Source organism: Agelaius phoeniceus, chromosome 23 (genome assembly GCF_051311805.1).
Source record: "Agelaius phoeniceus isolate bAgePho1 chromosome 23, bAgePho1.hap1, whole genome shotgun sequence".
In the NCBI taxonomy this organism is placed as follows: domain Eukaryota; kingdom Metazoa; phylum Chordata; class Aves; order Passeriformes; family Icteridae; genus Agelaius; species Agelaius phoeniceus.
In genome coordinates, this window is record NC_135287.1 from 4,928,384 (window position 1) to 4,942,087 (window position 13,704).

At 45.7% G+C, this 13,704-nt stretch overlaps 1 protein-coding gene across 1 annotated transcript; it reads left to right on the plus strand.

Moving 5' to 3' along the window:
• The first annotated feature begins 1,335 nt into the window (after positions 1 to 1,335).
• On the plus strand, positions 1,336 to 4,532 carry BSX (brain specific homeobox). Its single transcript, XM_054647294.2, has 3 exons — positions 1,336 to 1,649; positions 2,379 to 2,575; positions 3,519 to 4,532. The coding sequence occupies exons 1-3, from the start codon at positions 1,382 to 1,384 to the stop codon at positions 3,756 to 3,758; spliced, it is 705 nt and encodes a 234-aa protein (XP_054503269.1). The 5' UTR covers positions 1,336 to 1,381; the 3' UTR covers positions 3,759 to 4,532.
• The last annotated feature ends 9,172 nt before the right edge of the window (positions 4,533 to 13,704 follow it).

Below are 13,704 nucleotides of genomic sequence, written 5' to 3' on the forward strand. Positions count from 1 at the left end.
TTGGCAGCTGCTGAAGGAGCCCCCGCTGTCCCCCGGCCCGGGGCCGTGCCCGGCGCTGGCAGCGCTGCGCAACTCGCGAGCCCCGCGCTCATTAAAGCCCCGCGCTCGCCGTTCCTATTCTTCCCCAGCTTTTTCCTCATCTATTTACCATTTACCAGCTCATCCATATGGAAGGCATGGCTTGCACTTGCCGCAGAACTGTACTTTTAGGACTAATTGATTCGGGTAATTAATTTGTTCTACCTGCTGGATCAGATGGAGACGCTGTCCGTGTGCCCAAGGATTAGCACTTGTCTTTCTAACATCTTTCTTAATTATCTAATAGCATGGGTTGTGCGAATTCTGCCTCTATTAGAACACTTTTACTATTAACGGGAGTGATTGGAATTGTGATGACAACTCGATTTCAACAAATTAGAGCTTAAAATCAGGAGATGAAGGAGAAGCGCCTTCTTTTAATTTCCCTGAGTTTAACATCAATAATTAGAGCAATTTTCCGAGATGCGAACCGAAATTATCTCGGCTATGATGTGGTGTATCACCCTCATTTGAGCAAATTGACTCCGGGGAAATGAATGGTGCAGATTAGAGGGGTGAGGAAAGGCAAAAAAAAAAAAAAAAAAAGAAAAAAGACAAACAGAGGAAAGACCCAAAATAATAATAATTTAAAAAAAAGTGTTGGCGCAACAGAGAGCGGGGAAGGGATGGGAAGAACAAGGGATGGGAACAAAACCGCGGTGGGATGAGAGCTGAGAGGGACGGGAGGAGCTGCGTGCCGGGGACAGGTTGGGAGCGGAGCGTGGGAAAGGAGCGCTGCTTTATTTTCCCCGAAGTTTTTTTCCTTCTTTATTTATTTATTTTTAAAAGGGAAAAAAACCCCAAAACAACCCCAAAAAGCCAAAGCGGGAGATCCTCGCGCCTTGGGGGAAACGCTGGCAGCGGGGCTGGGCGCGCTGGTGCGGAGCCCTGCGCGGGGGAGGCTGCGGAGCTCTGCGGCTCCGGGCGGCTCCTGGCCCCCTCCTCGCCCCCTCCTCGCCCCCTCCTCGCCCCCTCCTCGCCCCCGGGGTGCTCTGGGTGGCCCTGCAGGCCCGTCCCCCCCCCGCTCGCCATTGGCTCAGCGCGCATCCCCCTTCCCAGCGCGCCTCAAAGGCGCGCAGCGCCCCGCGCATCCCCGACGCGCCCGCCTCGCCTCCCCAATAATATTATTGTCACTGTTTATTTTGACTGCGGATTGAAAAAAAAAAAAAAATTCTTGATTTCTTTATTTACATCATCATTTTCATTTCTTCCCTGCCGGCCCGGGGGTGCAGCCGGCCGCCCCCCGTCTCTGCTGCCGCAGCCCGGCGCGGCTCCGTCCCTTGCCCGCTGCCCGAGGAGGGCCATGAACCTCAACTTCACCTCGCCCGTGCTGCCGGTCTCGACGGGCCGGCCCACCTCGTTCTTCATCGAGGACATCCTGCTGCACAAGCCCAAACCCCTGCGGGAGGTGCCCCCCGAGCACTTCCCCGGCTCGCTGGCCTCCCGCGTGCCCCTCTTGGACTATGGGTACCCCCTGATGCCCACCCCGACCCTGCTGGCGCCTCACCCGCACCCCGCCCTGCACAAGCCGGAGCATCACCACCACCACCCCTATTTCCTCACCGCCTCGGGTAAGTGCGGCTGCACCCGCGGGGTCCAGCTGGGGACTCGGGTGGGAGCTCGGGTGAATCTTGGACATCCCTCACCACCAGCCTGGCTGCATCCCCCAGGGCAGAGCCGCTCGCTCCGGGGCAGCCACTCCGTTAGCGGATGTCCGAAACCTTGAGGGTTTCTCTCTCTTTGCCTTTAATTTTATTCTTTTTTCAACGTTTTTATTTTATAAAACCTCGCGTTTCCCTCTCGTTGTCCAAGCGGGTTCCGCTTCTCCATCTCCAGCAGCCCCGCTGTGGCTGCGCCGCTCCTCTCCCCACCCTGCGGAGGCTCTGCCCGTGCCCGGGCCCGTTCTTGCTCTTTGCAAGGAGAAAACCTCCCAAGTTTCCCAAGCCGCGTGCCAGCGGGGCCGTCAAGGATCGCTTCCCCCTCTCCAGGCTTTTCCAGGGCTCCCCCGGTGTTTTCCGTGCCCATTTCGTTGTGGTTTCCCCGCCGGGAGGGTTCAGGTGCCCGCGCCAGCCTCGAGTCCCCTCCGGTGGCGGCGCTGCCCGGGCTCCCTTCACCGGGAACTGCCAAACCCAAACCAATCAATCGACCTCAAAAAACGAAATCAACGAACAAAACCACAAAAACCTCAAAGAGGCAGAGGCAGAGCCCACCCCGAGCCGCGGCGGGACGAGTCCGACATTTCTGGGGGTTTTCCCCGGTCCCCTCTCCCTCAGCCGGGTCCCCGCCGTGTGTCCCCCCAGGAATGCCGGTGCCGGCGCTTTTCCAGCACCACGCTCACGCCGAGCTGCCCGGGAAGCACTGCCGCCGCCGCAAGGCCCGCACCGTGTTCTCCGACTCGCAGCTCTCCGGCCTGGAGAAGAGGTTTGAGATCCAGCGCTACCTCTCCACGCCCGAGCGGGTGGAGCTGGCCACGGCCCTCAGCCTCTCCGAGACGCAGGTAGGGAGAGGGGACTGGCTCTGGCACCTGGCCCCAGCCCTCATCCCATGGGTCCAGCATCCCCGCATCCCGGGAGCATCCCCACATCCCGGGAGCATCCCCATATCCCGGGGAGCATCCCCATATCCCGGGGAGCATCCCCACATCCCGAGGAGCATCCTCAAAACCTGAGGAGCATCCCCATATCCCGGGGAGCATCCCCGCATCCCAAAGAGCATCCCCATATCCCGGGAGCATCCTCAAAACCTGAGGAGCATCCCCCACATCCCGGGAGCATCCCTACATCCCAAAGAGCATCCTCACATCCCGGGAGCATCCTCAAAACCTGAGGAGCATCCTCGCATCCCGAGGAGCATCCCCCACATCCCTTCAGCATCCCTACATCCCAAAGAGCATCCCCACATCCCAAAGAGCATCCCCACATCCCGAGGAGCATCCCCATATCCCGAGGAGCATCCCCACATCCCAAAGAGCATCCCCACATCCCAAAGAGCATCCCCACAACCCCGGAGCATCCCCCATATCCCGAGGAGCATCCCCCACATCCCAAAGAGCATCCCCACATCCCGAGGAGCATCCCCACATCCCAAAGATTATCCCCACATCCCGAGGAGCATCCCCACATCCCATCCTTTCAGCATCCCCGGATCACTTCCAGCATCCTGTCCCCGGCACCTGTTCCCAGCCCTCATCCCATGGATCCAGCATCCCCACATCCCGAGGAGCATCCCCACATCCCAAAGAGCATCCTCGCATCCCGAGGAGCATCATCCCCACATCCCATCCTTTCGGCATTCCCCGGATCACTTCCAGCATCCCCGCATCCCCTCCAGCATCCCCACATCCATATCACACCCAGCATCCTTCTCCTTTTAATTTTTCCCCCTCTTTTTCCCTTTTTTTTCCCCCCCAATCTTTCCCCCGCTTTCCCTCCTCTCCCCAGGTGAAAACCTGGTTCCAGAACCGCCGCATGAAGCACAAAAAGCAGCTGCGGAAGACACAGGACGACCCCAAGCAGGCGGCCGGGGAGGAGAGCCGGGAGCAGAGCTCCCCCGAGCCCGAGCTGCCCGAACCGGCCGGGACCGAGCCCCGCAAGGGCCCCCCCGGGCCCTTCCTGCTGCAGGACCCCGAGGACGAGGTGGACATCCTGGAGGAGGGCGACATCTGCCCCCACCACCTCTAGCGGGCTCTGCTGCCTCTCCTTGGCCCCCGACGGGCTCGGGAAGGGGGCGCGGGTGTGGGGGAGCCCCTTCCCCTCCCTGGCCATGTCCCCGAGGGGGCCGGGACCCCGCGGTGCCCCCAGCATCGCCCCAAGGCCGGGCTTTGCTCGGAAATGAAAGGAGCCGAGGGTGTTTTAGGTTCCCCCTTTCCCTCCGAAACGTCGGAGTTTTTTTTCCTCGTTCCCCGAACTTTTCCTCGGGTGTGAAATAAATGTGTACTCGTGGCAGCATGTTGTGGTTCCTGGGAGAGGCAGGCAGGGCGGATTTCACCCTTTATTCCCCGAATCCCTGAATCCTCGCCGCTCTCCCGACGCTCGCCGTCTCCATCCCCAGCGCGGGAGGTCGGGCAGAGCTTTTCCAACCGTGCGTAAATAAAAAAGATTTGTAAGGAAAACCCTCCGAAGGAACAGGTAAGGCAAAAAAAAAAAAATAAAAATCCCGTTTATTTCATTCCGCTGTGGGGAAGCGAAGGGGGAGCATCATCAAGAACTCGATCTCGCCTCGGCTGCGTGGAGCAAACGGCGCTCCCAGGCAGAAAAAAGGGAATTTCTACAGCTTGGAGAAGCGTGGGCAGCGTGGTTCCTGCCCGGTTTAACGGTGTGGATGCCGGATAATTCCATTTTCCTCTGAAACAGCCCCGGAGCGGCTCCCGCGCTCGGCTCCCGTCCCCTCCCGCCTCCCTGCGCTCAGCTGGAGCAGCCCCGCTTTGCCTTTACCTTCCTGCCAGGGAAATTGGGTTCATTTCCAGGTAAATTCTGATTTTTTTTAAATTTTTTTTATCATTCAGTTTTGGTTTTGGGCTGAGCTGCTGGCTGGGAAATGCGCCGGGAGCGCGGCGGAGCTTCAGCATCTCTGGGAGGAGATGTTGGGATTGGGATTGGGAATTTTCCCGGGAAAATTTCTGCTGAAAATTCTGAAAATTTGCTGAAAATTCTGAAAATTCTGGCTCAGCATCCCCTGCTGCAGCAGCACCACGGCGGCGTGGCGGGGTCTCCTGAGTGATTGAATTTATTTCCTTATTTTTGTTGGTTTGTTTTTTGGTTTTTTTTCTCGGGAATTTCATTTGGTTGTCTGGCGTTCTTGGCACTTTCAGGGCATTTTGGATGATGGGACATGTCGTTTTGTGAGGGGAAAACCTTTAATTTTCCTGTTTCATATATAAAATATAGATGATTGAAATGTGCGTGTTCGCTTCCTCTTTTTTTGTGAGTCTGCCATTCTAGTTTTTTACCTGAAAAATAAAGAATCACACATTGTGCTTAGAAGAAAACCCCCAACACCCATCCACCTACCCAGGAAAAGCTGCGTGTTTTTAATAAATTCTTTCAGGACAAAATGCCACCAATCTCCCTAAAAAATTAGGATTTTGGAAGCAACCGCGTTTCTCGGCGGGGTTTGAAGCAGAGCCGGCTGGAAATGCCACTCCCAGCTCCGCTTTCTCCCTTTCTCCCAAATCCCGTGGGCAGGGAAGCGATGGCAATTGAAAAACCTGGGAATTTCGCACTTTTTCTGTGTATTTTGCTCTGGGATTATTGTCAGCCTCCCCCCCCACCCCCGCAGGTTTCATCGGGAATTGTTAAAATTAAGATCGGATCCACACGATATTGATGGGATCTGTAGGATATTGATGGGATCTGTAGGATATTTATGGGATCCACACGATATTTATGGGATCCACACGATATTGATGGGATACACATGATATTTACGGGATCCACACAATATTCATGGGATCCACACGATATTTATGGGATCCACATGATATTTATGGGATCTATATGATATTGATGGGATCTATATGATATTTATGGGATCCACACGATATTTATGGGATCCACATTATATTTATGGGATCCACACGATATTTATGGGATCCACATTATATTTATGGGATTTATATGATATTGATGGGATCTATATGATATTTATGGGATCTATATGATATTGATGGGATCCACAAAATATTGATGGGATACACATGATATTTACGGGATCCACACAATATTCATGGGATCCACACGATATTTATGGGATTTATATGATATTTATGGGACCCACATGATATTTATGGGATCTATCTGATATTTATGGGATTTATATGATATTTATGGGATCCACATGATATTTATTGGATCCACACGATATTTATGGGATCTATATGATATTGATGGGATCTAGATGATATTTACAGGATCTATATATTTATTGGATCCACACGATATTTATGGGATCCACACGATATTTATGGGATTCACATGATATTGATGGGATCTATCTGATATTTATGGGATTTATATGATATTTATGGGATCCACATGATATTTATTGGATCCACATGATATTTACAGGATCTATATGATATTTATGGGATCCACACAATATTCATGGGATCCACATGATATTGATGGGACCCACACGATATTTATGGGATTTATATGATATTTATGGGACCCACACGATATTTATGGGATTTATATGATATTGATGGGATCCACACGATATTTATGGGATTTATATGATATTTATGGGATCCACACGATATTCATGGAATCCACATGATATTTATGGGATCCACACGATATTTATAGGATCTATCTGATATTTATGGGATCCACACGATATTTATGGGATTTATATGATATTTATGGGATCCACACGATATTTATGGGATTTTTTTTTTTTTTTTTTGACCACATTTGCCGCTGCTGTTCCAGGCTCGGGGATGGCTCGGGGCTGTCCTGGCTCTGCTCTGTGATGTCAGATTTATGAGAAAAAGCTCAAAATACGACTCAAAAACCCCTCAAATCTCTGCTGCTGCTCCCGTGCCGCTCCAGGAACTCCCATCCCAAAGCGTTCCTGAGGATCAATAAAACAAACCCCACAACCATCTGCACCTTTGGGTGCTTTTGGGCGCCTTGGCTGACAATGAAAGCTAAAAAATCCCATTAAAAACCGAATATTCCCATTGCCAGGGGGGTCCCCATCCCTGCTGGACACCAGAGCCTTGCAGGGAACGGGAAGATTTGGGAATTTGCTTATCCCAGGAAGTTTGGTGCAAAAAGCCCTGAAATGGAGGCAGCTGAAGGAGACGCTCGCTGCCAGAGGAATCCCTGTGGAGATGGAAAAATGGCATTTCCAGAGGGTCTGGAGATGGAAAAATGGCATTTCCAGAGAGTCTGGAGATGGAAAAATGGCATTTCCAGAGAGTCTGGAGATGGAAAAATGGCATTTCCAGAGGGTCTGGAGATGGAAAAATGGCATTTCCAGAGAGTCTGGAGATGGAAAAATGGCATTTCCAGAGAGTCTGGAGATGGAAAAATGGCATTTCCAGAGGGTCTGGGCAACCTTTTGGGAACAGGTTATTGGAGAATGGAGATGGTTCTGGGGAAAAGGAAGGGCTGGGCAGGCAGGTTTTTTTTCTGGCAGAGATTTTTTCGCTTGAAAGAAATAAAATGAGGTTTTATTCTGAGATTTTTTCACGTGAAATAAATTAAATTAGGTTTTATTCTGAGATTTTTTTCACTTGAAATAAATTAAATTAGGTTTTATTCTGAGATTTTTTTCACTTGAAATAAGTGAAATGAGATTTTATTCAGAGATTTTTTTCACTTGAAAGAAATAAAATGAGGTTTTATTCTGAGATTTTTTCACTTGAAAGAAATTAAATTAGGTTTTACTCAGAGATTTTTTGACTTGAAATAAATAAAATGAGGTTTTACTCAGAGAGTTTTTGACTTGAAATAAGTGAAATGAGATTTTTTTTCACTTGAAATAAGTGAGATGAGATTTTATTCAGAGATTTTTTGACTTGGAATAAGTGAAATGAGATTTTATTCAGAGATTTTTTGACTTGGAATCAGTGAAATGAGATTTTATTCTGAGAATTTTTCACTTGGAATAAGTGAAATGAGGTTTTACTCAGAATGTTTTTGACTTGGAATCAGTGAAATGAGGTTTTATTCTGAGAATTTTTCACTTGGAATCAATGAAATGAGGTTTTATTCTGAGAATTTTTCACTTGGAATCAGTGAAATGAGGTTTTATTCTGAGAATTTTTCACTTGGAATCAGTGAAATGAGGTTTTATTCTTGGATCCTGACTTATTCCAAGCAGCTGATTTTTCCTTGCTCTTCCCAAGAAGCTTGAGGAGAAGGGGAGAGATTTCGAGCTCTCTCTCTTTTGTAAAAAAATAAAATTAATGTGTGCACTTGGGGAATGCTGCAGTGGAAGTGACTCGCAGGAAATAATTGCTGGGAACAGGAAATTTCGTCGGTGGATTTCCCATTTTTCAAGAAGATTGATTTTCATCAAAGTTCTTCAGTGAGTTGTTCTGAAATGAAATTGTGTTCTGGTGATTAATTTAATTCACCAGTGGTTAATGCTGTTTTTGTTGTTGTTTTCATTATAGAAAATCAACCCCCAATCTATGAAATCCTGCCATGATCCTTTGCTTTCTGTTTTGATTTTCAGCATTTCCCTGCATGCTGCCTCAAACATTTTCAACTTTTTTGGGTTTGGAAAGCAATTCCAACCCAAATTTTTTCATTTTCTAGCCAGACCTCCATAAAACCAGCTCAGATACAGATTTTAAGGGCATTTATAGAGCAAATAATTTGAATTTCTTGCTGTTACACACCCATGGAGGAGGCGGGGAAGGTGTAAATAACCCATGGCCAAGCCCAGCAATGACCTGGGCATGGTGTAAAATTCTTTTTATGGTTCCTCTCCTCATTTCTCTCTACTCCCTGCTGGATTTTGTGCATTTTTTATCACTGACATCCCGAGGGAGCTTCTCCTCTCTTCTAAGCACAACAACAACAGCATCACCTCAGCCAACTGCAAACAACTCCAGCCTGGATGGTCCTGGCTTAAAAAGGGGCAGATTTTGGTCCTGGGTTTATCTCGTTTCTGGATTTCTTGTTCCTCAGGTTTACCTTATTTCTGGATTTCTTGTTGCTTGGATTTGTTTCTAGATTTCTTGGTTTTTTAGATTTACCTAGTTTCTAAATGTCTCATTTCTGGGGCTTGTTTCTAGATTTCTTGTTTCTTGTATTTATCTCATTTCTAGATTTCTTGTATTTATCTCGTTTCTAGATTTCTTGTATTTATCTTGTTTCTAGATTTCTTGTTTCTTGTATTTATCTTGTTTCTAGATTTCTTGTTTCTTGGGTTCATCTTGTTACCAAATTTTTTGTTTTTTGTATTAATATTGTTTCTAGATTTCTTGCTTTTTGGGTTCGTCTTCTTTCTAAATTTCTTGTTTCTTGGATTTATTTCTAGATTTCTTGTTTCTTGTATTGATCTTGTTTCTAGATTTCTCATTTCTTGGGTTTACCTTGTTTCTAGATTTCTCATTTATTGGATTTTTTTCCTAGATTTCTCATTTCTTGGATTTGTTTCTAGATTTCTTATTTCTTTGTTTTGTTTCTAGATATCTTGTTTCTTGGGTCTCTTTCTAGATTTCTTGGATTTGTTTCTAGATTTCTCATTTCTTGGGTTTACCTTGTTTCTAGATTTCTCATTTATTGGATTTTTTCCCTAGATTTCTTGCTTCTTGGATTTGTTTCTAGATTTCTTATTTCTCAGATTTATTTCTAGATTTCTTGTTTCTTGGGTTTCTTTCTAGATTTCTTGGATTTGTTTCTAGATTTCTTATTTCTTTGTTTTGTTTCTACATTTCTCGTTTCTTGGGTTTACCTTGTTTCTAGATTCCTCATTTATTGGATTTTTTTCCTAGATTTCTTATTTCTCAGATTTGTTTCTAGATTTCTTATTTCTCAGATTTATTTCTAGATTTCTTATTTCTTGGGTTTCTTTCTAGATTTCTTGGATTTGTTTCTAGATTTCTTATTTCTTTGTTTTGTTTCTACATTTCTCGTTTCTTGGGTTTACCTTGTTTCTAGATTCCTCATTTATTGGATTTTTTTCCTAGATTTCTTATTTCTCAGATTTATTTCTAGATTTCTTGTTTCTTGGGTTTACCTTGTTTCTAGATTTCTCATTTATTGGATTTTCCCCCTAGATTTCTTGTTTCTCAGATTTATTTCTAGATTTCTTATTTCTCAGATTTGTTTCTAGATTTCTTGTTTCTCAGATTTGTTTCTGGATTTCTTGTCTCTTGGGTTGATTTTGTTTCTGGAGCTTGGCTGCGCCGTCGGTGGCTGCCCTGTGGGGTGGAGCAGCTGCTGCCATGGTTCATGCCTGGGAAGGCAGGAGGGTGCAGATGCCTGGTCCTGACCCACAGGTGCCTTCCCTCCCTGGCAGGGTCAGTGCTCAGGGAAGAACTTGGGTTTAAGGAGCTTTTAACACCCGGGTTTGTGGTGGCAGGAGTGAAGGTGAGCGGCTCACGTTTCAGCCATTCCTGAAACCACTGCAGGAAACCATTCCTGAAACCTTCTAGAAACCACTGAAACCATTCCTGAAACCACTGAAACCACTGAAACCACTGCAGGAAACCATTCCTGAAACCATTCCTGAAACCACTGAAACCACTCCAGAAACCATTCCTGAAACCATTCCTGAAACTGTTCCAGAAACCACTGCAGGAAACCATTCCTGAAACCACTGAAACCACTGAAACCACTGCAGGAAACCATTCCTGAAACCACTGAAACCACTCCAGAAACCATTCCTGAAACCACTGCAGGAAACCATTCCTGAAACCACTGCAGGAAACCATTCCTGAAACCACTGAAACCACTCCAGAAACCACTGCAGGAAACCATTCCTGAAACCACTGAAACCATTCCTGCAGCCACTGCAGGAAACCATTCCTGAAACCACTGAAACCATTCCTGAAACCATTCCTGAAACCATTCCTGAAACCACTGAAACCACTGAAACCATTCCTGAAACCATTCCTGAAACCACTGAAACCACTCCAGAAACCATTCCTGAAACCACTGCAGGAAACCATTCCTGAAACCACTGAAACTATTCCTGAAACCACTGCAGGAAACCATTCCTGAAACAGTTCCTGAAACCACTGAAACCATTCCTGAAACCATTCCAGAAACCACCGAAACCACTGACACCATTCCAGAAACCATTCCTGAAACCATTCCTGAAACCACTGCAGGAAACCATTCCTGAAACCATTCCAGAAACCACTGACACCACTCCATAAACCACTGCAGGAAACCATTCCTGAAACCCTTCCTGAAACCACTGAAACCATCCCAGAAACCACTGAAACCATCCCAGAAAACACTGAAACCATTCCTGAAAGCATTCCTGAAACCATTCCTGAAACCACTCCAGAAACCACTGACACCATTCCAGAAACCACTGAAACCACTGAAACCACTGAAACCATTCCTCCTCCTCACACCAGAGCTGCTCCTTTCTCCACATTCCTGCTTTTTCTCACATGGAAAATGTTTGGGTTTTTTGTTTGTTTGTTTTTAAATTAGATATAGGAGCGATGTGAGGGAAAAACAAAGCACAGTCTAAATCAGAGGTAAACCTCCCACTTCATTGGTTTCATATGAATCAAAATTTAGAAAAAAAAATCAGATTTTTTTTTGGCAAAGAAGGAAAAACTGGCTCCCTGGAAGGAAATAGCAGCAATCAGGGGCCTGGTTTGTGAGAGCAGAGCTCCTTGGTGGCTGTTGGAAGCATTCAGGGACTGCAGGCCTTGGGCCAAACCTCATCTGGTTTCATTCCTCAGCTGATTTTTAGAGCTGGAATGATGGCTGTGAGGCTTTGCCTTGTTTAATGTATTTAAGGATTAAATTAATGTTCTCCAGGGTGCCAGCAGCCTGCTCATGACTTTTGTGAGGTGCTGGGAAGCCAAATTTGGTTATTTTTGGAAGAACACAATGGGGATTTTATTACAGGAACATTTTTTTGGTGGAACTGACACCAAGGCTTTGCCCACTGAAGGTGATCTCAGCTGCAACACTTCCAGATCCTCAAATGCTGAGAAATGTTGGTGTTGCCAAGAAAATGTTGGGAATTTCCATTGGGTGCTGCACACAGACTCCTCCCTCAATAATTAATTCATAATTAATTCAACGTTTATAAGGCTGATTTTTAATTAAATATTTTGCCTTCCTAATCTGAAATACATTAAATTTTGGCCTTTGACTTTAAGCAGCTGGATGCTCATTGGTCTCTTTTTCTGTGCCACCATCTCTGTGAAGTGCAGGGAAAATCTGAATTTCTATTGAGGTAGGTTGAAAAATTTTCTTTCCACGTAAAAATGTCATTTTGTGGGATTTAAAAACACCCAAACTACCAGAATTTCTAAATGGTTTGTGAGGTGATGGTTTGTGAGAAGATGATGAGCAGTGTTATAAAAAAATAAGTGGCTGTTAAAATAATAATAATAATAATAATAATAATAATAATAATAATAATAATAATAATAATAATAATAATTATTATTATTATTATTATTATTATTATTATTATTATTATTATTATTATTATTTTTAAAATGTGCTCCTCCAGATGCAGCCTTATATCCAGCTTTCTCACAGGTTCAATATTTAAATATTTCCTAAAAAATTCATTATTTTATTAAAAAAAACCCCAACAAATGAACAGATTTCTGCCCTAATTTCTGGGAAGAGGATGCCAGCCAGGGAGGAAGGTGACCAATTAAGACATTAAGCATTTTGCACCACATGGACACATCTGCATGGCAGCCAAATAATGCAGCCATCAGCTCATTTTCAGGGGGCTGTTGCCTACTTCAACTCAGCCCTCAGATCAAAGAGAAAATGTCTGCTTGCATTTTCTCATCAGAAAAGGGATGCTAATTTAGGTTCCTTAATGTGTGGTGATAAGAGACTTCTTCAATTAAATGAATTCTATAGGCCAGAAAAGCAAAAAAAAAAAGAAAAAAAAGGGGATACAAAGGGAGTCAGGCTGGAAAGGCAGAAATTCTCATTAAATCAAAGGTCCAATATTCATTACCTCCAGCATCTGGGGCTAAACACTGAACATGGAGCTCATCAAAGGGGGTTTAATGGGTTAAATTGAGAATATAATCTAATTAAAATATTAGATACAAGTAAATAGCTCTTTGATATTCATCTGAAGGTTTCATTAAAACAGGCACTTGAGGTTTGGATTAAGGGGGGATTATCACTTTTAAGCAGGAACAACAAGTTGAGGTGCCCTGAGCAGAAATGCTTCAAAGTGTTACAGTTTGGTTGAAAAATAAAAGTGGGCAAGAAGAGCATGGAAACATTTCCCAGCCTGGCAGGGCCCAAAGGAGAGGGGAAAGAGGCTGAGGAAGAGGAAGGTTCTGTTCAGAAGCTGGAATTGGATACTCTAAGTGACAAAAATGTCGTGGGAAACGTTTCCCCTGCAGCCTGACCCGTGCTCCCATATTGGACAATGGTTCTTCCACCAAGGCTTCCCAAAATATTCTTAATATTTCTCAATATTCCCAAAATGTCCTGAAATTCCAGCTGTGAATCCAAGGGGCTGATTCAGCAGGTTCCTGCCCCTCAGGAGGGTTTGAAGCAAGGCCAGGTCCCTCCTCCATGAGGAAGGGCAGAATTGGGGTTGCTTTGCCCAAAATTAAATTGGGAGCCCCCATTAAAAAGAGACCAAATAACTGGGATAAAGCAATTCCACATCATCACAAAATGGTTGGGATTGCCTCAATATTCCCCAAAATGTTCTGAACTTCCAGCTGTGAGTCCAAGGGGCTGATCCAGCAGCTTCCTGCTCATCAGGAGGGGACTTTTCCTCATATTAAATTGGGAGCCCCCCATAAAACAGACACTGAATAACTGGGATAAAGCAATTCCACATCATCACAAGGTGGTTGGGGTTTGTTCAATATTCCCAAAATGTCCTGAAATTCCAGCTGTGAGTCCAAGGGACTGATCCTGCAGGTTCCTGCCCCTCAGGAGGGTTTCAACAAGGCCATGAGGAAGGGCAAATTGGGAT

Excerpts from the sequence above, each read along its gene's own strand:
- BSX (XM_054647294.2), top strand. The coding sequence starts at position 1,382 with ATGAACCTCAACTTCACCTCGCCCGTGCTGCCGGTCTCGACGGGCCGG. Across the intron at positions 1,650-2,378 it reads CTATTTCCTCACCGCCTCGG|GAATGCCGGTGCCGGCGCTT; the intron begins GTAAGTGCGGCT and ends GTGTCCCCCCAG. Across the intron at positions 2,576-3,518 it reads TCAGCCTCTCCGAGACGCAG|GTGAAAACCTGGTTCCAGAA; the intron begins GTAGGGAGAGGG and ends TCCTCTCCCCAG.